Genomic DNA, 27068 nt, shown 5'->3' on the forward strand with positions numbered 1-27068 from the left:
CACCCTGGCTGAAGCAGGACTCTTACTTATAGCATGCATCTCATGAACAGCAATGTTTTCTTTTTTTTATTTTAATTGAGCAAATCACTTAAATTAAAAGCAAACGAATGAAAATTGCTGATGTAATTTGATTTTTTTAATAAGCCATGCAACTTTCTATGATCCCAGATTTATGATAATTGTGCGTGGCTACGCCGTGTACACTGATGATGCTCACAGTGGTCCTCAGTGTGCCCAGGAAGCTTGTGTGTATGCCCAGACACATGAACAATTAGAGATTAGAGGGAACATTGCTTGAGACCTTGGAGAAGGAAAGAGAAAAGTTATGGCTTTTGAACATGAACTTTGCTCAACTAAAATATTGGTTTACAATCAGGGGGATCCGATAATTAGATGAAAGCAGTGTAAACTGAGAAATGGAATGAAAAAAATAATACTTTAAGGAAATGCCTGCTCAAGAATTGCTTAATGCTGCATGTTCATGAAAAAAGGAACTTGAGAAACAGCTGCTGGTTATTGATCATATTACCCACATTGTCTTTTACAGCATAAGAGATGATGAAGATAACTCCTTTTTTTTGCTTGGAAATTATTCATATTTATGTCTAACTCACTAGTGTCAGGCAGCCTGACGGTGATAGTGTACCAGCACCTCACATGATCACATGTCAGACTTTTCTTTACTAAGAGACTAAATGTGCTTCTGCTTGGTTGGGAAAACTGCACAATCATTTCCTGAAAAGCTGTTTTCTCAACTCACTATTCAGTGACAAAAATGTCTAAAACAAATACAGAACGTCTGCTATTTAATGTGTAACTGGACATGCAGGTAGAAAAAAGAATTGCTTAAAAAACTGATAAAGATGTGAGAGAGAAAAGAAAAGTGGGAGTGTGTCTTTGCATTTGACACCTTGTCAGGACTATTTTAAAAACGCATACTATCTTGTGTGGGACCAGATGCTTCTTGTGGGATGTAGCAGTTGGTGTTTGGGGTTATCAGCTAGGGTTATAGTGAATTCACACAAAACGCATTATGCACATCAAAAAATTTATCCTAAGCATGTGCACTTTGAATGCAGAGTGCTTGACTTTAAAAAATATATATTTTATTGGCTCTAGTAGGCTTTATTTGATTGTAAATTGACAAAAAAGTGGGTAATGAAAGAAGGGGGAAGACATGCAGCAAAGGTCACCAAGCTGGGAATCAAACCTGCGACAGCCTACTTATGTAACCCCTGTCCCACCACAGCACCCACACTTGATATTTTGCTCTTGACCAGAGTGTCAAACTCCAGTCCTCGAGGGCAACTGTCCTGCAGTTTTTCAATGTGCCAGTCCTCAGACAGGGAAAAGGCTTCCAACACTCTCTACAAAGGGAGGAGTTGAAAGCGTTATGGCCACATTGGTTGGAAAACCTGTGTGTTACACTCTCCAGCTGCCATTTCTTAAACAAATAAATGAAAAAATTGAACTCCTGACCAAAGCAAGAGAGTCTTTGTCTGTCCCTTTTGAGGAGATGCCATCAGCTGAACTACATGTCACCATCAATGTGTGTTTATCATCAGATGAAGAGTATGCAAAAAGGCAGGAACCAGTGATCATGGCTACTCAGTATTTGTACACTGATGGAAACTCATTTGCAGTAGCATCTGTGTTTCTTCCCACACAACAGCTATCCTTTTACTGCCTTCCATGGGTCACACATGTATGTTGGTTTAAAGCTGATGACACACAATGGAGAGATACAGGCTAAAATGACATTCCTGTCACCTGCTCAGCAACTGTCTTACACAACACTTTTGCTCTCTCAACCTCATTTATTTATACTGATAGTCAATATGCATTTTCTACAGTTTTTCTTTTTGCTAAACAATGGCCACTAGTACAGGAAAACCTGTTACACATGCTACACTTTTGTTATCTCTGCTCCAAGCTATACTTTTGCCATCTATATTGGCCCTTCTCAAATGTGCTGCTTGTTAAATGCAAATTCGCTGCCAGAAGACCCTCTGTCTCCACAGGATCCCCAGGGGGTGGAACCAGGCGATTGGGCTTTCATCAAGGCCATTAAGAGACAGAGCTGAGCCAGCCCACGATGGGAGGGACCATTTCAAGTTCTGCTGACCACTCCCACTGCAGTCAAAGTCACTGAGAGACCATCTTGGATTCACCTCAGCCACTTTAAGTTGCAGAGAGTGTTGGAAGCCTAGGTAGGAGCAGTGGGAAAGTCCATCTACAAAGGGGTTTGGCTTTCTAGGGCCATTCGTCTCAAAGATGGTGAAGAAATCATCTAACCCCTGTTCTATAGAGTCCTAGGTAAATTCTGGCATCTCTGTAACCTAGAAAAAATGGGTTCTCCATGGAAATGGGGCCACTTTTGTGTTGTGGCTGCTGTGTGTGTGTGTGTGTTCTGTTTTTTCAGTTCAACCCCGCTGATTCATCTGGGGAAAAGGTGTGTCCACTTCATAGCTGTGAAGACCTGGCTAAGTCATCTTCCAGACGATCACCATGATAACATATGGCAGAGTTATGGAGATGTTGGCTAAAGAGAAGAACATGACTGACTGCTACGTCTGTTCGGTGATCCCAAAGTCAACCAAGAAACCTACACTGTATGTCAGTCCCATGAATAAGTCCCAGGCCACCTGCTTCGCCTCCTGTTCTCTGCATTTTATGCCTGTGACTCCAGACAACACTTCAGATGGAACCATCGTGATGAACAGGGTGTGCTCAGGTGTGACACCTCTCTTCACCTCCAGTAATGTTACTGGATATCCATCGAGAATGAAGGCTGTTTTGAAACCAGGGATGAAGCATCCAGTTTGTATTCATTCTCCTCCAGGAAACTGGACTGTTCAGGTAGGCCATGTATTTGGATGCCAGCAAAACATTACTGATTTATTTCCTAACTCTGTTTGTCCATCCCGTGCTGAGATTTCTATTCCATGTTCCACTTGGAGACCTCAAGGGAATTATCCCACTGAGGGCGGCTGGTTCCTGTGTGGAGGACACAATATCTATCCCTCTCTACCTGTGAACTGGTCAGGTACCTGTGCACCTGTGTTTGTGTCTGACCACACCATCATTGTCTCTACTGCAGCAGTGCAATCTCAACACCTACGGTGGAGAAGTACAAGGATTATTTTCGAATCCCATGATCCTATATGGGGCTCTAATGTTCCTAGTGAACACAAGCATTGGAGTACTGCGGGAAAGGTGGGACTGTCCCTTTTTCCCTGGGTTGGAGTAGGAAAATCCATGTTAATGATTGAGACACTGGACTACAGAATGAAGACTCTGGTAAATCTTACCATGGACCTGGAGGAAGGACAAAACCAACAACTTGGCGAAATGCATCTGATGGTTCTTCAAAACAGAATGGTGTTAGACATACTGACAGCTAGGCAAGGAGGTGTGTGTGTAATGATAGGAACGTCATGTTGTACCTATATTTCTGATGCCAATGAAACTCATGTTGATGAAGCGATGTCTGCCTTAAAATAATCTGCAACAGGCCATGTCACAAGATGCTGTTCCCTCACAATAAGGTTTTTTAGCTTGGCTCTCATCTGGGCCATAGTGGCATCTACTGCTGAAATTAATAATGCCTCTTTTTGTTATTCTTTTCTTGTTTTGTGTTTTTACTGCCTGTATAATCCCATGTTTAAAATCTATGATAGCTAAAACTGTTGGAAGTGTTATGTATCAACATCAACTTGTTGCTTTCATCATTGCTAGTAACTCTGATGTCTAATGTATGATGGATGCATTGAAAATGTGTTAGCAAGTGATGTATTCCTGATGTTTCTGTTAGACGTCATAATATGAAAAACAGTTCTCGAGTGATCCTGATGCAAAAAAGTGGCAAAATAACCCTTTACTGAAGTTTCACAAATCACAAACATGGTTTTAAATATTTTGCTACAGAGCAGAACAATTTAGTTCTGGTTTCATGAGTCTATGTGTTGTAGTTTTGTAGACTGTTGTACAAATACTGAACCAATAATGTGCCCAACTCTGTCTAAGGCATCTTGGGTTGTGGTGCAAATCAACGTTAAAAAGGCACATCGTTTGTGGATTTAGGATAACTACACCTAAAGCCCTAAATGCTTCACAAACACCAATGTTTCACAAAGTAAGCCTACGTTTTAATTCAACAACCATACCCCTAGACACACAACCGTTTCCATCTACAGAATAGCACACTTCGATGCAGAAGCATCTTTAATCCCTCCGCATCGATTAAAGATGCGGAAGGAAGTGAAAAAATTGTTGGAATCTCCCTTTAGCGATTTCCCAAATCGAAAGCTAGAATTGGAAGCCAACTTCAGCTTTGTTATGAGGATAAAGTCAACAGTGACACAGTGATACACAGTATTCAGCTACTGAATACTGTGTATCACTGTGCTTTAAGGTTTGTAACTGGTAGCAAACGTCTTACACGTCATTGTGAGTTGTATTCAAAAGCTGAATGGCCTCCTTTAAGCGTACGGACAAACAATTTATAGGAGCTATTTCTCCATTTTCAATTAAATCTTAGAATTTATAATATTTAGTTCAATTTGTTTAGGCTCATTTTCTAGTTTATTCATAATTAAAATTTTTGTTTAATTTGTTATTTGAAGATAGGTTCTTTGGTTAGTAATTCACTTAGTTGGTTAATTAATTTCAGTTTGGGACAGTTTATAAATAGGTGGATTTTAGGAAGGTCATTTTGCAGGTGGGTGGTCATAAGGCTTTTTGCCAGTCTATTCAGTCAGTCAGACAGTCTATCATCTTATAACTTGCTCAGTTTTGCCTGAGCTGTAGAATAAAACAAAGAACTGCATTTTTGGCTTTTTTGCTCTTTTTGGACTGCGTAAGCAAGAATCCACGGTGCATCATGGTGACTATTTGAGCTGAATTCACCGTTTGCTTTTGAAGTTGAGTTGTGGGACAAATAATCACTACACAATCACCTGATGATCCTGATTTATTAATCTCTATTCGGCTTTACTCCAGCATATTCTCTTACGTAAATCTGTTGTTTCCTTTTCTTTGCGATCTAATAACATTTTTCTTTTGCATGTTCTACGTGTTCGAACTGAACAGGGGAAGCAAGCATTCAGTGTTTGGCTCCTGCAGCGTGGAACCAGCTCCAGTCAGTGTAAATGACCTTATTAGTATTTTGTGTTTCCTCATTTAAAAACGAGTATTTGTTAACATAAGAATTTATGCTTTTATTTTGAAAGGGTTTTAAACGGAAGAGTGGTGAAGTGTGACGCCAACGTTAGACAATTAACTGACAATTAACTGCTGGTCATCGGGCAGAAAGAGAGAGCGCTCAGGTTGGAATAAAGCTAATAAAGGTGTGGTTCAGATTAGGTGTAGACAGTCAGTTGGTTGGCGCTTGGTTGATGGGGAACAAGGTGAGAGTTTTAATATGTAAATATATATTTAGTTTTACTGTAAATGTGTAATTTGCTTTGGGTGTGACGGTTGTGTTATTATACGGCACTAATATTCGTTGATTAACCGTTAATAGTTAATTTGTTGCACTTTATGACAGGTTTAATTACAGAATGTAAGAAAAATGATTTATATGTTAAAGTAAAATGTGAAAACAACACTGTTTGAGTTATTAATGTATTTTATTTGTATGTTCTGTAGCTCTTACGGTGTGTTCACATAAAAAGGCATTAAATAAACGTTGTGAACCATCAGTTTGAGAGACCATCCATTCAACCGGGACGCTACAGTCAGAACTCAAGATGTCAGAATTGATTTCATTGGATTTATTTCCATCGCTTCTTAAAACCAGGCAACAAGATTCAATTAAACAGTGTCACTGCTTTTAAATAGTTTTCTATTGTTTTACACTTGTGCATATGTATCAATTGGTTTTATTTTGTAACCAGGTTGCTGTGTGTTGCAGACTTCTGCCCAGGTCCCTCTTGAAAATGAGATCCAGATCTCAACCGGGTTTACCTGGATAAATAAAGAAAATAAAATCAAAAACAAAAACGGGAAAAACAGTTGCCCATTTAGTCTCCTCGTGACTCTTGTCGTATTTCAGTTTTTTTTTTTTTCTTGAAATAGTTTATATAAAAAAAGACAAAATATTGTCTCATGCTCTTCAAGGGAGGATTTATTTTCCAAAAATCTCATGTTAATATCTCTCTTTTTCTTATTTTATCTTTTATAAACTTTATTTATTACAATAAGCAACCATACAATTGTACTGTGGATATAACACAAAAATACAATAATAATAATTTACTAGGGGGAGCATAAAATAGAGCATGAAGACAAGAAAATTATAGTCAAAATAAATATGCATGAAGCATGTTAGTATCTCTCATGTACAAATGAAACACTACATTTACGCATGTATTGCGTGTGAGATGTAAATATTTAGTTTTACTTGGTGTTTGGTTGAGAAGTTTGCTCTGCTTAGCCAATCAGACAGACGGGCAAGTGTGAGGACCCATAGCTGCCTTTTCTTTCTGCCCGAATGTAATAAAGCGATAACCAGCTTAAAAGATTAATCTGTAGATTTTATAAATTTTTCTTGTAAAAATATTTAGTTGATATGTAATTTAGGTGAAGATATGTATATTGTTTCATACTATGTTACCGATTGTAAACATTTTTTTCACAGGCATTGAAAGAGAAAGTCTGTATCGGCTTCGATCACCCTCCCGTTGACATTTCTTACCAAACTTCGCTTGTAAGCACAACATGTTGGCGCTAGAGTGATGAGGTAACGAAGCAAAACAGAATACTGTAATTTCTAAAAGCTAGAAAGTTTTCTGGGGCCACAGAGAGGATGTCTCAGCTGCTAAGACTTCTCTCGGCGGCTGTTTTGCCTCTCTGCCGGGCCAGAGGAGCCCGAGGTCGCACACTGGGTTCAGTTAGCTTCGCGGTTCGGGTAGGTAACTGCTGACTGTTTCTCATTCTCTGCTGTCAACATCACTGTGACCCTTTCAGGGACGCTTCAGGAGTTGCATAGACACATTTTACTGTAATACAGCTAAATCGAAACATAATTTTGCGTAACAAAAACATCCCTGAATTGAACATGAGGCCAGATTTAGCAGATTTTCTAAAATCTTTTCTATTTTGTTCTACGATTCGACCTCCGCTGTTTTTTTTAAGCTCAAGTTTCACCTCACGTGTTTAAGCAACAGTTAAGATTTTGTTTTCATATCTATTCCATTATTATGTCGGAAACTGATGCTTTGTTCGGATATTGCTGTTTGATCAAAGGTTTTAAAACGATGCTGAAGTTGACATCTGATCAGCAGCTTCATATTCGGCACGAGACGAAAGGGCCATTTACCAAACCGAGGCAACGTTTGATTAGTTGGAGTTTCAAATCTAACACACGTAGAATGTTCAAACACGAGGCGGGTTGCATTACAATAACTATAAACGACATTAAACACAGTTTCTCATTATTTGAAAAACGTTAATTGTATTGTGAAAACAAAATGTGTAAATTCTATAACCTTTTAGCTATCAGACCACCTTTCATGGGTTCCTGCTAAAAATATCAACTAAATGTAGTTTTTTGAGGACGTCAAGTTAGCTGTGATTAGGATTGAATCATGGTGGAAACATTACATCATTCATTCAGAGATGCAGTCTCATGCTGTGAAACTGATGGCCACTAATAAGAAAAGGACCAACTCAATAATAAACTGAACTTGACCACATTGTTTAATTACCAGAATCAAATGATAATATAGCTGACTTTGAAACTGTTATAATTAGATGCTTTCTTTTATAACGTGAATTGAGATTACATTTGTTTGACAGTTGCATTTGTCACTATATCAACAAAATAAAGAAGTTGATGTAAATAGCTTTACAGATAGAAGCTGTTTCATGGAGAAGCTGTGTTACAGAAAGGTTAAAAGTTTAGTCTTCATAAAAAAGAAAACAAAGATGGCTTAGATAGTTTATGTCTTGTTAACAATTAAAACAGGTTAATACCAGAAAGGTGAATTAATCACTCTAAAGAGCAAAACCTGCTGAATATGCGTAACGTCCATTTTGCTTCTCCACTGATCAGTGGCATTAAGTGTCATTAGACTCTATTAAAGAATAGTTCTGGGACAACAGCAAACAATATTTTATTGTTTTATTTTATTGTCAGCTTTGCTTCTGCAGTCCAGAACTTATTCTAACTTATTTTGGATGAATGCCTGGATGAAAACATGAAAACAATTCTACATTAGAATGAAGGTTGCTAAAGGTTATTAAAACAATGACAGAGCAGATTTGTGGTGTCATCAAAGCACTATCCCGACCAAAACAAATATATTCTTTCCTCATACTGTGGAATCTGAAGGTGATTTTATCTGAGTCTGTGTGGTTCCTGTTGGTAGAGTCTTATAACTTTTTTTTTTTTTCAGGACTATAGTTTTTTCAGTCAAAGTCAAGCTAATTTCTCTTCTCGTCAAAGAACCTGGTTAGCTAAGCGACGCGTCTATTCTACTGAGCCAAAAGGTGAGAGCTGCTGGATATGATCATCTGCTCAAATAAAAGCTATTTCTTTTGATTTTTCTTTGAAACTTTTTGTGAAGCTATTTTATTGCTGTTATATGCAGTAATAAACCATTAGAAAAAAAGATTAGATGTGTGGGATAGGTATAGGGTAACATGTTTTTATGTTTTAATAATCCTTTATTGATATTTATAGATACACTTTCTATAAATAGTATGGAATGCATTGTTTTATGTTTTCAATGTAAAGTTGTGGAAAGGGCCTGCAGATGGAAATTAGCTCCAGACCTAAAACCTGTTACACCGCATCTTTTCATATATATATTTTTTTACTAATACTCCTATATGTGGTCCTTGTCAAATAAATCACTGTAACAAACCGGGAGCAGAATGCTCATAAGTTTTCTTTAAAGGGGGAGAATTATGTAAAATTGACTTTTTTGAGCTTTGTGTTATGTTATTCCCTCATCAAAACATACCTGGAGTGTTGCCTTGATCCTTTCATGCATGTTTGATCCTTTAATCTCCCATGGCAACCATTTTGCTCCTTTAGACTAGCCAGCAGCTTTAGCAAACACCTGGTAGAACAACTCATTTGCTACTTCTCAGTGCAACACTAGAAAAAAAAGTCATTAAAGGGTTAATAGAGGAGCCATGTTGTGATGATGTACTGAAGGTGAAGTTAGAGAAAAAGTCGAAGTTTCTTAAAGAGACAGAGGCCCAATTTCAAGGTGTTAAAGTACAAAGTCAAATTTCTCTTAAGTCATATTTGACACATGGAACATTCTTATAATAACTAAAGTTAACATAGTTACTTGATTGTGCTGCAAAAGGGCACTATGTACCACTGCTCCTTTAATCAGGTGACAGGATGTTGAGGTCTTTTTGCACGTAGCAGTAAAAGTCACTGCTGCATGTGACTTCTACATGTTTTCCTGTTCAAACATCCCTGTATATTGCACATTTTGAAGCTACATCTCATTTAAATTATTTCAATAGAATATATATTTTTATTGCAAAATCAGTCAATGCCATTTTATAACACATGAGGTTTTGCTGTGAAATATTTGTCGGCTCTTATATTTTAGCATTGCCAATCATGGAAAGAATTGCCTCTTAGTGGTGCAATAAATCTTCTTGTCTGCATTTCAGATGGAAAAGAAGGAACCAGCAGGAGATGGGGAGGACGACCAGGTGGAGGAAAGAGAGGAGGTGGAGGGAAAGACTGGTGGAATCGGATGCAAAAGGTTTGTCAGAGGAAAAATAGCAGTGAAGATCCAACAATAAAATTATAATATTTGTAAGGTTTACAAATAGCTTACAAAGGATAGATCATTGCAGAGTTCCTCCCTGTTGGTTAAGAGTAGCTTGAGGCTTGTATTCTACAGATGAAGTAGCACCTGCACAAGTCTTCCCTTCTGCATCTTAAAAAAAAGAAATTTTGCTTTGGAATCTAGTGAGAAAACTGTAAGATGTCAAACAATGTGTGTCTTGGGGGTTATTTATTTTTGCCTGTGCCAGTAACGGCCTCAGATCATCTTTAGTTGGTGCTGGATTTGTGTGTTTTCAGGGCGACTTCCCCTGGGATGAGAAGGATTTCCGCTACATGATGCTCACTGTTGCTGGAGTCAGCTCGGTGCTGCTCTACTTCTACTTCCGAGACACGGGCCGAGAGATCAGCTGGAAGGACTTTGTGCACCGCTACCTGGGCAGAGGCCTGGTGGAGCGGTTGGAGGTGGTTAACAAACAGTTTGTCAGAGTCATCCTGGTACCGGGAGCGGATGCTGAGGGGGTGAGGTGATGTTAAAGTCTATTAATGGTTGTTGCAACACAGCAAAAAATACATCAAAAATATTTCTCATCAATACCTTTGATTTAACATTGAACAGCCATCCTCTAGTTAACCTGCTTCTGTTTCAGACCGTTACATTCAGTCCTTTCTGTGTTCCTCAGAGTTATGTGTGGTTCAACATCGGCAGCGTTGATACATTTGAGAGGAATCTTGAGGCTGCACACATGGAACTAGCCCTGGAGCCGTCACACCGGACCGCGGTCATCTACAGCTCTGAGAGTGACGGGTGAACTTAACCCTTCTATACCCAAAGAACAAAGTTTGATCTTCACTATGGAGGAAAAAATGAGAATTACAATTTATTTGGTCAATTTAAAAAACAAAAAGATGATTCATTAAGTTTGAAGAATACTGGGCTGCAGAGGTAACGCTTCACATCAGCATGTCCACCTGAAAACGTCTTTAAAAAATGGATTTTATTTCAGTTATTCCTTCCATTAGTTGAACTGAATGTCAAGTCAAAATAAATACAAGTTGTAAAACAGGCTTGTCAAACAAAATGATTGTTCTTGGTGGGTTAACATCGCTATGGAGACACAGGAAGTACATCGTTGAAAAAAATTTCAACTTCCAGATTTTCCATATTTAAATCTTAAATTTGATCAATTGTAAATTTATAAAATACATATATCAAAACATAAATTGTAGCAATTTATCACCCATCCTACTATGAACATCAGCGCTGATGGTCATAAAGGTTGGAACAACTTATTATGAAAGTAAATTCAAGATTTGTCCCATTCCATCCACATGCAAAAATATACAGAAAACTTGTTCTTTCTGGGCTTTTTGTGTGATAGAGGACAAAGTAATATGAACAACAAAGTTGCTTTATATTCTGTGTATTGGTGAGTCAGCTGAGCAATAAACAGGTCTGATGAGATTTCTGTAACATCTCTGAATGTTTTGGTCACTTGAACAGTATTATTTTTAGATTTCATATTGCTACATTGAAATGTTACGATATAGTTCAGTAGATTTTGTTTTTCTTACATCCTTACAGCTCCTTCTTGATGAGCATAATTCCTACTCTTTGCTGATTGGCTTTCTGTTGTTCACACTCCGGCGTGGACCAATGGGAGGAGGGATTGGTGGGGGAAGGAGCCCCTTTAGCATGAGTGACTCAACAGCCAAGATGATGAAGGACAACATAGATGTCAAGTTCAAGGATGTGGCTGGCTGTGAGGAAGCTAAGCTGGAGATCTTGGAGTTTGTGAACTTCCTGAAAAACCCACAGCAGTACCAGGACCTGGGAGCCAAGATCCCCAAGGTGTGAGCAGCCAGGACTGTCAGAGGGGAAGTCCCCCGTCCTCGTTCTTTAGTTGGCTAACAGTCGGTTGATGAGTGTGTTTTCGCAGGGTGCCGTTCTGTCTGGACCTCCTGGCACAGGAAAGACTCTGCTGGCCAAAGCCACAGCAGGAGAGGCCAACGTCCCCTTCATCACAGTCAATGGCTCCGAGTTCCTGGAGATGTTTGTCGGGGTCGGTCCAGCAAGGGTGAGTGGAACAGGCCCCGTTGCTGTCCAGTGCAGTGCTTCTCAGAAAATGAGAGTTGAACTAACATGGCTTCTGTGAAGGTGAGGGACATGTTTGCCATGGCGAGGAAAAATGCACCATGCATCCTCTTTATAGATGAGATTGATGCTGTGGGGAGAAAGAGAGGAGGAGGAAACTTTGGGGGACAGAGTGAACAGGAGAACACGTTAAACCAGCTGCTGGTTGAGATGGACGGTACAGCCACATTCTACTTTAGAGGCTGCTGCATTTTTTTTTTCTGTTTTAAAATGTTGTTTTTTTGTTTCTCAGGTTTTAACACATCTACTAATGTAGTGGTCCTTGCTGGAACCAATAGGCCGGACATCCTGGACCCCGCTTTGATGAGACCAGGACGCTTTGACAGACAGATTTACATCGGTACACTCAGTCTTTCTGTTTACTGCAGCTTACAGTTTGTGTGGGATTCTGGTTAAACATCAGGCTGTTATGGAAAGCTGACATGTACCACCAGATCACTGAAAATATTCAAGGTGGTCTTCAGATTGTCTGCCTCAGAGGACATGTGTTGAAAGACCAATGTACAGATACTTGATGCAGATCACTGATGGTTTTTCCCTCCTCCTCTCAGGTCCTCCAGACATCAAAGGCAGGGCTTCCATCTTCAAAGTTCACCTGAGACCAATCAAACTGGATCCCAGTCTGGATAAGGATGCTCTAGCAAGGAAAATGGCAGCTGCCACACCAGGATTCACTGGTGTGTAACATCTACTTGATTTATGTGAAGCTTTAATTTATTGTTCTTAAGCTTTTGAATTACAGATGAAATTGAACTACTTTGCAATAGCTGTGAAGTAAATTTCTAAACGTTGGTCAAAGACTAATGTATAAAAATTGCATTCGTCAACATTATTGACAAATAGATTGATACATTCAATCCAATCTTAGATGATGCTTTGTATTTTTTTGTCAATGAATCAGGTGCTGACATTGCCAATGTGTGCAATGAAGCAGCATTGATAGCTGCCAGGCACCTGAGCCCCGCTGTCAACCCAAAGCACTTTGAGCAGGCAATCGATCGCGTCATCGGAGGTCAGTCACCAACTTTATCTGTGTTGCTAGCTTTTTTTCACATTGCCAGTGAAAACCTTGTCTTTTATGTCTTTTATCATGTAAAATAGGAAGAGCTAAGAGATGGACTGAAAAGAACATTTACTAGACAGTATATTTCATATTTATGTTTCACATTATCTGCCTGTGTTCAGGCCTGGAGAAGAAGACTCAGGTCCTGCAGCCGACAGAGAAGAAGACAGTAGCATATCATGAAGCCGGCCACGCCATCGTGGGCTGGTTTCTGCAGCATGCCGACCCGCTGCTCAAAGTATGGAGTCTGAACACGGCACAGTCACATCATGGCATCAAAATCAACTTCAAATTGTATACCAATATTAAATGAAGGCTGAGGAGTTTGTCATGAGTTTCTATTCAGAGTAAGCACAGACTGTTATAGACACCAAACTGAGCCTTTGCTCAATAATTAACTAGAAAGAAAATAAAACCATCAGAATCATCATCCAGCAATGCAAGGGTGATGCTGTTCTTCTTGTCATTAGAAAATCAGTTTTTCTGTGTCGCCATGCTGGAAAGCACTTAAAATGGATGCTATGGCTAGAAAAGTAGCGCACAAATTCAGCCTGTTTACCATTCGGTCTACTTCTATAAAGTTACTAGCAGAACATCTGATGGACTACTTGCTGCATGTAAGACCGTATGCTTTGGTGTTTCAACACACGTACACAGAACACTGGGTCTTAGAAAGAATGGGATTTATTTGTATGGGTCACAGAAGAACTCTTCAAACTATTAGCGTCCAAATAAACAGACAGGAGTAAACATAAACCACCCCCAAAACTTCATTTCATGCTAAAAAGCAGGAGCTGGTATTGGTCCTTGTTGAGCTCTTTTAAGAGATTCACCAAGTTTTTATTTTGCAAGTCCAGGTCTGGAAACCAAGGTATTATCTTGGTATTCTGCTAGAAATGGCTGCACCTGATCATCAGCTAATAGTTTTTAGTAGTCATGTCAAGTTTTATATTTGAATATAAAATCATATTTTATATTTCCAGATATGAAATATGCCTTCTGGACAGCAACAGTTGGACACATGTAATTCAGGAACAGAACCAGTGAAGGAGGAATTTGTTCTCTCTATGAAGTAGAGCTGGAGGTTTTACCGTGCTTACACCCAAGGGGCAAAAATATCTGGGTTAGTTTTTCCATGGTGGAGCAGATGTATCCAAATTCAAAGGCCTAGTTTCACATGAAAAGCTTTTACTTTGCACAGAGGATTGTCATGAATCCCTTGTGTAGTTTTGCAAACGTTGGTGTTGAGCACATGTGTTGTGTTGTAGGTCTGTGTGTAGATAGAGGATCTTCACAATATTCCAAGACAAAACAATTGATAGTGCCTCATGTAACTGCACAGTTGCTCCTACTGCAATGTATTTAAAGAGCCTTGTCTTGTTTTCAGGTGTCCATCATTCCACGGGGGAAGGGTTTGGGTTATGCTCAGTACCTGCCCAGAGAGCAGTACCTCTACACCAAAGAACAGCTGTTTGACAGAATGTGCATGATGCTGGGAGGGCGTGTGGCCGAGCAGGTCTTCTTTGGACGAATAACCACAGGAGCTCAGGATGACTTGAAGAAGGTCACACAGTCGGCCTATGCGCAGGTACACACACACACACACACACACCCCACACACACACACACACACACACACACACACACACACACCACACACACACACCACACACCCACACCCACACACACACACACACACACACACACACCCTTGCAGGGTACAAGTAATATGGAGGAAGGGGACTCTGTTGAGTTGTGACACTTCTCTCTGTTTGCTGATGTTCAGGTGGTGCAGTTTGGGATGAGTGACAAGGTCGGGCAGGTGTCGTTTGACCTTCCCCGGCAAGGTGAGATGGTACTGGAGAAGCCTTACAGCGAGGCGACAGCTGAACTCATTGATGAGGAGGTCAGAGGACTGGTGGACCGAGCGTATGACCGCACCCTGCAGCTGATCACCGACAAGAAGGACCTAGTGGACAAGGTGAGATGTTTATCAGGTGGCACAGGAGGGAGGTCATTGTTCCCTACGTTTAAAGAGGTAGGGACATAGTTTCATATTGTAGCTGTCAAGTTACTGTGTTAACTTCAGTTGTTAAGCACATGCTGTATGTATCAAACATAACTTAGAAGAAATTTGACACCTTGAAATTGGGCCTTTGTCTCTTTAAAAAGCTGACATTCTTCCTGATATTGCAGCTTCATCATGTTGTCACAATAAAGCTCCTTCATAATTCTCTTTACAACTGTTCTGAGTATTTGACTGACATGTAAGTCATAAGATGAGCTCGACAAACAAAATTACAGTAGGTGTTTGTTAATTGCTGCTGCTAGTCTGGAGGAGTTGATTAGGGTTAGGTTAGACAGGTGCTCTGTGAGGGACAGTAAAGCCTGGTGGGTTGCAAGGCTTATAGTACACTCGGCACCCTGGAATAACTACCAGCTGTTTAAAGACGTTGGAAAGCTTTAGAATTTTTACACTGAAGGGATTCTAATGCTCAGAAAGATAGTGTTGGTTTGCTCTTAGCTGGTTTGATTTTGAATATATGTTAGTGAACAGTTCTAAGTGAGGCTGAACCACTGGTTTAAATGTTCCCATTTCCTGATTGTATCAATGCTGCTACTCAGTGTAGACGTTTGTGGGTTGGACTGATACAGAGATTTACAGAGGTTGTCTTTGTCGTCGTGCTGAACCCACCTGTGGATTCCCACAGGTGGGTTGGTGTAATTTATTTGAGCTTTTTTGTTTATCCTTGGTGTCATCCTCAGGTAGGGAAGCGTTTGCTCGAGAAGGAGGTGCTAGACAAAGCAGACATGGTGGAGCTGCTGGGTCCTCGGCCATTCAAGGAGAAGTCAACCTACGAGGAGTTTGTAGAGGGGACAGGGAGCTTCGAGGAAGACACAAGCCTTCCAGATGGCCTCAGGGACTGGAACCAGCAGAGAGGGGAGTCGGAGGAGACAGATCCAACCCAGGACAGGCAGCAGGCGGTGTAAGATCTGAGGAATCTGGAGAAACTCATCCAGCTGGACAGAAATACATGAAGCTGCTGACTCTGAGTTTTGGTGCTTTATCAGAGGGCTGTGCTGCAGCTAACAGTCAACTATTTCTCTTCAGAGAGGAATGATCTTTACAGAGCCACAAGATTTCCCGGCTCTAGAGCCTGCAACATTTAACTACATTGGGACAGAACAGAGTGAACATAATGCTTTCTTTATTTCTTTTACAAAATGTCCTTCCTCCTGATAATGAGGAAGAAATACTCGACTCGAGGAATATTTATGTGGCCAAACAAGGCTGATATGTTTTTTTTAGAAACGAATCGGATGTTTTTTCATCAACCTGGTACAACTCGTCTCAACGTCCTGCTTCACAACAACACAGCAATTTTCATTTGTATTTTACCTGAGCTTGGACTTATCATAAGGATATTTAATGATATAAACTGTGCGATCACAGGTGCCTGTAGATTTTACATTCAGGTAGAACAGTCACATCACATTCTGCTCAGTAGATGAAACTTGCTTTATTCTGTGTTGTCTGTAGTTTCAGTGGTTTTCAAGGTGTAAAGGAACTTTGTTAACTTTGTTTTGGTTAATAAGGTTAACCAGAACTTAATCTTGTTGTGGTCAAGTTTAGTCTTTCTATCTTGAGCATCTTTAATGTCATCTTCAACTTTTAAATGCGATTGTGTTAAAGATGCCTGGATGCAGTTGGAAATGCAAAAGTTTCCTCACCTTGTTGCGACACATTCAACACATTCAGAGATGACATGTTTTTGTAGCATCTCAGATACAGTCACATTCTCACACTATGGCTGACTTTAACAAGGGTGGGAATCAGACTTGTGCTTTTGAGTTACTGCAGCTGGAAAAAATCTCTTGATCTTGAGGAGTTTAATTCTGTAGATTATTTGTACAGTAATGCTTGAAAGTTTGAACCACCCAAACATGGTCATTGTTTTTCGAAAGAAAAATCATGTGAAATTATCATCCAAATCTCAAATTGTAAAGCAGACCTTGCAAGAAAGATACATATTTTCATTATTTATTCAACAAAAGTATTTTATCTGTCAAAAACAGATACCTATTGGCCATTTGTAAATGATTTGTCTTACAGTGGATGGACGAAGATGGAATCTTTTAGAGATGGTTTCGTAGCTTTCCCCAGACTGATGAGCTGTCACTACCTTCGTCCTGATGTCCTCAGATGTCTCCTTTCCTCTCGGCATTGTCAATCTGTTCTTTATGCAGATTGACAATGCTAACCAACAGTGGTTTGGTTAGTTTTCCTCTTGCGTCTCAAAACGTTTCCCAATGATGTCTCATTTGATTGGTCTGCTCAGATTACTTGAGCACTCATGTGTTTCACCTGAGCCTTTTAGCTAATTGACCTTACCAGTTCAGCTGTGGTTCAATTACTTTAGTAGATGCTCTGATTCCAGGTTTTTGAAACATGTTTAAAGTGCACTGTCATGGCAACAGATCCAACATCTGGGTCATTCCTTAGACACTGGGAGTAAAGGACGCGTCCAAACCGTGAAATTCACAAAAATTCTTGATCTATAAAAAATGCAATTACAAAGACGACAATAAATCAGTTTTACAAGTCCTTTTTCCTTTGTTCCAAAAAAACCCCACAACTTATACAGTTAAAAACTGTATCAGGCTTTTCTAGGTAAAACTTATCTAAGCAATCTGTCGATATATGGCCCTACAGGAAGTAAGCCTTTCAAAATAAAACTAAATTTAACAATAAAAGTGGCCTGAACAAATATCAGTCTTCTTAACTAAATATGATTTAAAAAATCATACAAATAACTTAAATATGTACTATTTATGGCTTTAACATGCACCTTTATTTTCAAAAGATTTTTTCTTACGATGTAAATCTCAAGGCATATACAACATTACTGTATGAAAAGGCTACAAGAATGCTACATCTGAGTACAATGGCAACACACTCGCACGCTGAAGCTGCACTTCTTAAACCTGACCAGCAGGAGGCAACAACTTCCCTGGTATCAAGTCAGCTCAGGAGAGTTGGCTGCTGTTTCTGCTTCTAAATATTTTTGACTACTTATTTCAAAATATTCTAAATTGAATTAAACAAAATATTATGGATAAAGAAAAAAAACGTAATTATCCTACACACCGGTAGCAAAAAACAAACACACAATGCTTATTTAAAACTGACTACAGCAGAAAAATGCTTGGTGTTTTCTTGTCTTCTGGTGGTTTGATGGGTTTTTCCTGGTTTATTTCCACTGGAGGACCACTGAGAAAAGCAGAGATGCAGCAAAAAGACAAAGGGACACGAAGATGGTAGATGCTCCTCCACAGTCCTTAGCATCCTCCTGGTGCACCCAATCACACATTTTGTTAAAAATATTTGCTAAAACATACCAAGATTTTACCTACATAGTTGCTCAGCACTTAAAAATATAATCCTACAACAAAATTAACATGTTCATTTTCAGCGCTGACCTTTGGGTGGTAGGAGTGACAGGACTCTGGACGCCTTCGCACCTTCTGAGATTTCATCCTGTTGCACTTCACAGTTGCATTATGTTTATAGATATTAAGAAAAGCTTTGCACACACAGGGCCAGTGCTGACTAGATCTCAAGGCACGGCAGCTACTGACGAGACGATATCAGAGATTTCTCTCTTATTTATTTATTTTTTACTTTTTCAAAGGCCAGAACAGAACCTACATATGCATTTAGTTGGGAGCCATTTTGTTGAACAGCAGAAGGATATATTTAATTTCCTTTGGCTGCAGCAGGATGGGTCCAAACTGACGGGAGCAGTCACAGGTGGCTTGTGTCACAACCAGAACCAAGTTACTGTCAGGGACCTGCTGCACCACAAACATCCTGAAACATAAACAATGATGCCAAGTGAATTTAAAGCAACAAAGACCACAGTCAAGGCATTAAATTAAAAGCCACATTTCTTTTAAATCATATTTGATACATATATTATTCTTATAAAAACTGATAACACCATAGTAACTTGATTGTGCTATACAATAGCACACTGTATCTGGAAAATAGGTACTACTCCTTAAAAGCTGCTTCTTTTATTAGTATCATCTATATGCCACAAACCTTAATCGCCTTTATGTTGATTAAGATTAATAGGAGGCTGAAATGAATATCTGGATCATATATTGAATAAAGGTCTATTTCATTGCTTTTAAGGAATTTAATTTTTTGTATTTGAATGAAGTTATATCAGATTTCTTAAAAGCTTGAACAGTAATTGAATGCAAACTTCAGAAATTCAAAATCGGTGATGTTGATAAGGGAACAAAACAACGAGGCGTTTTTAGTTTTAAGCATATCTTTTTTTAACAAAGTGATTTTAATTATGTGTTTTACAGTTTAATAAACCATAGAAGAAAATAATATTATTAAAAAATATGTCACCTAGAAATGTTTGAACAGAGATGAGTAGAAGAAAAAAAAAAACTAAAGCTGATTATTATCCCACAATGCAGCCTCACTAAAGCCTGGACTAAGTGAAAAACCCAGCCATAATAATAATTCACAATTCAGTGGATTTCCCTTCAAAACTGTGTTGACAGACAACACATTGAACATGCATAAGCAAGATTATCAATAAAACCGTTAGCTCCTTTGAAAAAGCATTTCTGCAATAAACTAGCAAAGTTGAACTGCCTCCAAGTCCTTTATGGCTAGTAATAATCAAGTGAAGATGGCAATATGCTGCAAAAAAAATAAATCCTGAATTGTAAAATACCACAATTCCACAACACCTGCTATGAATGCAGGTGTTGTGCTGTATCAACAGCAGCATACGTAATATCTGAAGGCTCTCATACCATAACTCTATGTTACACTCTTATGATAATTTGTCTTCATTGTAGATTTGTTCTTGGATTCTTGGAGCCATTTTGCTCCAAGAAAATGGCTTCACAACTGTCGTCCCTGAAGTTCCAAATATTTAGAAATGGCTTTTCAAAGTCTGTTATTTTGTTTTTCATTTATTCTTAAATGTCACTAGATCAGCCTACTTCAGATGGGATCTATTTCAATAGTTTCTTGATTGTACAAGTAACCCTGTGTGTGTGTGTGTGTGTGTGTGTGTGTGTGTGTGTGTGTGTGTGTGTGTGTGTGTGTGTGTGTGTGTGTTTTTAACATCCTTACTTCTGACAGCGTCCACACTTAATGAGACTGTTGGCTTCCCTGACCGATGAGTCATACATGAAGCCGGGGTATGCAGTGTCACAGGGCTGCAGCGCATCCACTTTCTTTTGCTTATGAGCTGAAAATACAAAAGCACAACATGCAAAAGTTTACATTCCTGATCAGTTCAGATGAGATGGATTTAAAACAAGATTTTCTTCGTAGTTGTCCTAATACCACCACACACTCGGTCATGTTGTACTCACATGTGTGATAGCCAGCTTTGGCTGAATGCATGGAGAATGGTAGTGACCACACAGAGTGAGAAGATGGTGTTGGAAATGATGATGATGATGATGATGATGATGATGATGAAAATGAAACAGCGTGTTGCATTTGAAAATGAGAGATAAAGCTGTCAAATGACGAAACGTAGAGCAAAAATATCACATCTCCAGACATCATAATTATCACTCACAGTTTCAGAATGAGTTTGGTTTCTGGACAAAAAGAACTAATGAATGAAGCAGCACCTGTCATTAACTATGAACACTCTATTGAAATGATTCCAGAAGCAACAGATGAGCCTAACTGTACTGTAGCAAGACAACAAACAGCTGCTCACTCAGTCTCCTCCATATCTTACCGCGCCCCCATCGAGCATGGGGAAAAAAAAACTTTTTTATGCATTCCCTTGCAAAAGAAAATTTTGCAGGACCTATTGTGTTACGCTAAATAAGTTTTGAATTTTGTATACAGTCATAAATGTCAATTCAAAATTTCAAGTACGACATACATATAAAAGAGACTCAGTGAACACGATATATTTTTAACTCTTTGGTGCAAAAAAACTGAAAACTGATTTATTCATTGCATGTTTACAAAACAAGGTTAAAATGACTTAACTTCATGAATGTTTGTCAATAAATCCAATTCAAACAAAGGAAGTACAACACAATCATCAAAAGTACCAGAAATAATGAAAACTAATCTAATCTTTGATCTTGTTGACAAAATACAAATACAAGACAGGTTTCACTGAGTTTGGATGCAGACTCATCTAAATACTTTAGAGGAGCTTATTGCTCTAAAGCAGCTGGTTTTAGAGCATAAAGCAGCTCGAGATAATCACAGACATTGTGTTTCAAATTCAAAATAAAAATAAATAATAAAATCATTCCAATCGAGCCTAATAGAATGCAGTTCATTCAGGTTCTAATTATGAAAAAATTAGTTAAAAAATGTTTCTGTTTTAAGAAATCCAGCAGATTGCATCGAGTCATTGACTTTCTGCATTCACTCCTGGACGGAGCAACATCAGATAACGACCTGCATTATGTCAGTAACTTTGCAGCAATCCACCGACTGGTGGTTTGAGAATACACAGCACACACACACAAAAAACCACATTAGCTCTAATTCAGGAGTACCGTGTAGAAGTCAAAAATAAGACATTAATGACAGTTGTAGCTCTCTTAGAGGCTTCATCTAGAAGAGAAGCACATCTGAGATGAGTTATGAGATGGATTTAAAAGAAAAGTATGCTTATGCATTTACAGCAAAAGCTTGACCAGCACCTTTACAGGAGACCAAGCTAAACACTGAAAAACAGGATCTGCTTTATCATATTTTTCATGAAAGAAAACATTAAAACTGCCAGATCAGAAGTGGCTACAATGAAGAGTAACAGACAGAGAGAACAGGAAGCTTAAAGTTGAAATAACAGCAACTAAAGTTAATTTTGAGACGAGCGGAACATAGCAGATCCAGAAGAAGTGGTCAATTTGTCCTGTAGACTAGATCTGCAGGAGGACAAACTTACATAGCTACAAACGATAGCCTAAACTACTATAACCATCCTATAGCTACTATAGCCTAAGCTACAATGGAAAGTTTTACACTTAGTGTTAAAACAAGACAGGTTGTCTGTGTCACAGACTAAAACTGAGAGCTGGTTCCACAGCAGAGGAGTCTGAGAACTAAAGGATCTGACTCATATTCTACTTTTAATAATTATAGGAACCAGCAGTGAACCTGCAGTCTGAGAGCAAAGTGTTCTGTTAGGAATATATGGACCAATCAGGTCTCTGGTGTATGATGGAACAGTTGGTTATAAAGAGAATCTTATATTTTATTCTGGATTTAACAGGGAAACAATGAAGAGAAGCTAAAACAGAAGAACATAGAATAGAATTTTTTATTAAGAGAGCTTAATAACTGAGATTGATTACCTTATTAACGCCATCTTACCATCAACAAAGTAGTCAGAGTGCCAGAGACCACAGAAGTTGAAGTCCAGCACAAACCTAAAGGATAAAAAACAGTAGTTTGATTTACCAGGAGTCACTGATTGTAAACATTAAAATGCTGGGTTGGGACCCAAAAGTTGAAACTTTCTTTAGTACCAATGTTTAAGTGGTGGAAATCAGATCTGTAGTAATCACAGAGTATACAGCACTGATCCCCCATTACAGATACAGATTCAGATACTTACATCAAAGCGTTGGAGAAGACCCATCTCATCAAAGCCAAAATCATGTAGAACGGCTAAACAGGAGGAAGGAATTTTCAAAATTTCAAAAGAAAAATATATGTTGAACTACACACAATAATAAGAACAGTAATAATAAATGATTTCCTGTGATTCATTCTGATCTATGCTGTCAGAACTCTTTTATTTTATATCAAGTTGCAAAGTGTTCTAAGAGACTTACACTAAGCAAAGGTCTAGCACTGCTGGCATGATGGTGGCTGTTCTTGCACATAGCCTGGTAGTCAAACAGAGATACTCTGCAAATAGACATTCAGGTTGGGTTGAGGTTGGCAGCAGACAGAACGGCTCAGCTGAAAGGTGTCTGACAAAGTCCTACTTTTTAAACATTCCCATTTTGATCAGTGAAGCCATGACGGACCCATCCACCTCTCCAAAGAAACGACCAACCTGCAAAGAATATTGTGTTTTATTATACTCCCATTACATAAACATATAGAACTGTTCTATTTAAATTAATGTTAGCGGCTCAAAAACAAGTGCTTCATGTATCCTGTACATGTACACTGAACTGCTGTTCTGACTGGTTTCTGTCAGAATGTAAAAAATACAAATCAGAGCATAATAACGCAGAAGATTCAGTTTGGCGTTGTCACCCATAACAGTACATATGTAAAAAATGTGATTATGCTTGTGAAAAACAATGGAATACCATTGGGATGCAGGAGAGGTCATATTTTTCTTGTATATTAGAAGTTTGACAACATCAGCCTGTGAAATAATTTCCTGTTGCAGAACTCTTATAAAAGTCACCCTAAGTCACAAGTATAAATTAGAAGGAGTTAAATTAACCTATAGAAACAACAATTCAAGATAGATTTTCCTGAGAGCAGCCATGATGGGCAGATGGGGCTGTCAAAGGAAGCCTCTAAGTTTTTAGAGTTGGCCAGTAAGACCTTGTGTGATGTCACTACATGATTCTCTGGTCGTGCATTTCTTACACAGCCACAGACAGATTGGCCTGTTAACCCAGAGAACTTGCAGGACTTCATGAAGACCCTGAAGTCAAAGTGTCTACTTCTGTTGATGTTTCCCCTGGACAAGATGACGATCATCCTTTGTCTCTTTTGATTCGTCGTGCTTCATCCTGGACTCGTCTCGTCAGAGTGATGGGTTGGATTTTCAGATTTAAAACATTGCTTTTGCATCACAAAATAAACAAGACATATTTTCAGTCAGCATCTGAAACAACCCAGTTTGAAGGTGCTCATCATAGGGTTGAGCTACATACTGGATTTCTTTCATTGGATGCTGAGATGCAGATAAGTTCTGTCAGAAGGAAAGATATTCTGAATAAACCTCCTATCTCCAAAACGGAGACCCTAACCCTCTTCAAACCAAGGAGTGACATATACAAGTTAAATCCTGTTTTGGTGGATGATTTTGTTGGAGGACGTCTCAGAATCATGTCAGACATAATTCTGACATGATTTTAAACATCCTGTCATTGTAGCTAAAGATCTGCACATTGCTTATCTTATTCTCCAATATGTCTGATCTTTTCTGAAAGAGATGGATTAAAGAATATGTGCCTCAACTTTAACAGGGTAACCTCTGGGGTATGACTGACTGACTATGGATGGATTATTTTGAAAAAAAACTTTCATGGAGTATTTGAATGTAATGTCTCAATGTGAGTTTTGATGCAGCGCATATCTTAGGTTATGTTGTTGTATGAGTAATTATTACTGTGTAATGATGTAATAATTAGGGGCCGGAATGTTGTGGACAGGAGCAGCGCTGGATCACGTGGTGTTGTCAGTGATTATAGATCACCTGTTGCTCACCTGGGTGACGTTAGTGAGTGGGTGATGGGGAAGGTCTACTTTTTGCTGACCGCCTTAAGTTAGGATATCTTTGTCTTTAATCACTGTTTAATCTTATGGATCCATTTTTATGCTGCTTGGACACTGCTCTTCCTTGGATATTGTCCAAAATAAATCATCTAAATGCATCCTGGATTGCATTTTGATCAGCTGGCGCATCAACAAGGATTCCCCTATTCAGCTGCTCGGCAACTTTGTTTGACAGTCGCTAATAGTCTGTGTTTGTTCTCTGAAAATAAATTTCAGATCTATTTATAGAAAAATGTTTAATTCCTTCAGTTTTCTAGTTTCTAATTTTGAGGATGAATCACAGATATTTGGAGACCATAGTTAACATTTTTGCGACACAAACTTAAAATTCTCTGCTCAAGCCTTTTTTGCTTTTTGCTGGATCGCCATGTTCCCTTTCAATTTTCTCGGCTCTTGTTTATTCTTATTAGAAATTATGTAATTTCTCTACTGTAATAATGTTTGTTGTACCAGCAATATTCTATAGGCCTAATCTTTACAGAATGGTGGTGTAGCGCTCGGTAGATTCTTAGTGTTTCCACACCTGCCTGCAAAACTCAGAGCTCAGCAAACATGTCAAAGTAGCACTTTGTCATATGCTTAGTAATGCCACTGGGAATACAGTCAACATGCAAATGAAAAATGAGCTTCTTCTGTAGGTCACATTAGATCAGACTATTTCTGGGTAGTTGTATTTTCTACATTAGAACACCACTTCGCTGGTGAATCTAAACCTTAACAATTAAACCTTTTTTATTTATAAAAGGTTCAAATAGAATCATTATCTGTTTTGTACAGTACAACCGACGTGTTGGATGTGTGTGAATGTGGTGAAAGTATATTAATAGCAACTTGGAGGATTAATCCTCCAGCAGTTCGCTATGACTCTTAGCAGTTAATCCAGATCTCATGTGGACGTCAGATTTCTAATCCGTTTCTGTCTTCCACACAAACTCCTCTGGAACTTAAATTTTTACAAATCCTGTCCCACTCAGCCTCATAAAAAGTCTACTGACATAATTTAATAAGTCTAAAAACAGGCAACTTTGGTGCATCAAAACTGTTTGATGCATGAAAGAAATGCAAAATGTAAATGTAATAATTTCTATGTCATTATAATATTAAAAACACACAATTTCACCATGAAGTGATTTGTTTTTATAATAATATGTATTTGATAACGTATGTAGAAATAATTTTATGGATAAGAAGGAAAAGAAATTGCTCTTGGGGGCCCCTGGTGGCCGCGGTAGATACCGCACGCGTCGCTGGTAACATGAGCTGCAACGTGGAAAGCTCCGGTCAGAAGTTAAGTTACCAAAACTATGTCTCAAAAACGGACTTATTCTTCAGGGACAGAGAAAAGAAAGAGGAAAAATAGAAAAAAGTCAAGATAAAGGTTTGTTTTAATGTGTCTTGGTAACGTAATGTAATGTAAAAGATTAGTAAAGCTGCTAATGGAAAATTAGCTTGATAGCGACCAGGAATAGACAAATTTACGCTGGGGTCTTTGTGTTTGTATGAAACTGGGTTTAAACTTTCAATGAGTTGATTTTCATGGTTGGCTTAGTATATTTCTGAGGTATTTTGGCTTGAAAACGGCGTATTTCATAACGTTTGATAACAATAATTAAAACATCTCAATGTCGAGCAAAATGTCATTACTTCAGGCTACATGATGAGCTGCTACATGATAACATGATGAGCTGCTATATGATAACATGATGAGCTGCTATATGATAACATGATGAGCTGCTACATGATAACATGATGAGCTGCTATATAACATGATGAGCTGCTACATGATAACATGATGAGCTGCTACATGATAACATGATGAGCTGCTGCATGATAACATGATGGGCTGCTATATGATAACATGATGAGATGCTATATAACATGATGAGCTGCTACATGATAACATGATGAGCTGCTATATAACATGATAGGCTGCTACATGATAACATAATGAGCTGCTGCATGATAACATGATGGGCTGCTATATGATAACATGATGAGCTGCTGCATGATAACATGATGGCTGCTATATGATAACATGATGAGATGCTATATAACATGATGAGCTGCTACATGATAACATGATAAGATGCTATATAACATGATGAGCTGCTACATGATAACATGATGAGCTGCTACATGATAACATGATGAGCTGCTACATGATAACATGATGAGCTGCTATATGATAACATGATGAGCTGCTATATGATAACATGATGAGCTGCTACATGATAACATGATGAGCTGCTACATGATAACATGATGAGCTGCTATATGATAACATGATGAGCTGCTACATGATAACATGATGAGCTGCTATATGATAACATGATGAGCTGCTACATGATAACATGATGAGCTGCTACATGATAACATGATGAGCTGCTACATGATAACATGATGAGCTGCTACATGATAACATGATGAGCTGCTACATGATAACATGATGAGCTGCTATATGATAAATGATGAGCTGCTATATGATAACATGATGAGCTGCTACATGATAACATGATGAGCTGCTACATGATAACAT

The 27068-nt window shown here is 38.6% G+C and overlaps 1 protein-coding gene and 1 pseudogene across 1 annotated transcript; one reads left to right on the forward strand and one right to left on the reverse strand.

The window, feature by feature from the left end:
• Positions 1 to 6683: 6683 nt before the first annotated feature.
• Positions 6684 to 17581, forward strand: LOC129353372 (AFG3-like protein 1). The gene is given in 16 exon segments (XM_055022668.1): positions 6684 to 6910; positions 8400 to 8493; positions 9643 to 9737; positions 10061 to 10282; positions 10444 to 10568; positions 11346 to 11371; positions 11374 to 11612; positions 11701 to 11838; positions 11919 to 12072; positions 12148 to 12255; positions 12467 to 12592; positions 12817 to 12927; positions 13101 to 13216; positions 14366 to 14566; positions 14765 to 14959; positions 15745 to 17581. Coding segments are annotated over 16 exon segments (2277 nt in total). The 5' UTR covers positions 6684 to 6808; the 3' UTR covers positions 15970 to 17581.
• Positions 17582 to 18228: 647 nt separating this feature from the next.
• The window catches only part of LOC129353374 (voltage-dependent calcium channel subunit alpha-2/delta-4-like), a 60153-nt pseudogene continuing 51313 nt past the window's right edge, over positions 18229 to 27068 (reverse strand).

This window comes from Poeciliopsis prolifica, unplaced genomic scaffold, assembly GCF_027474105.1.
Source record: "Poeciliopsis prolifica strain line A6 unplaced genomic scaffold, Auburn_PproV2 SCAFFOLD089, whole genome shotgun sequence".
NCBI lineage: Eukaryota > Metazoa > Chordata > Actinopteri > Cyprinodontiformes > Poeciliidae > Poeciliopsis > Poeciliopsis prolifica.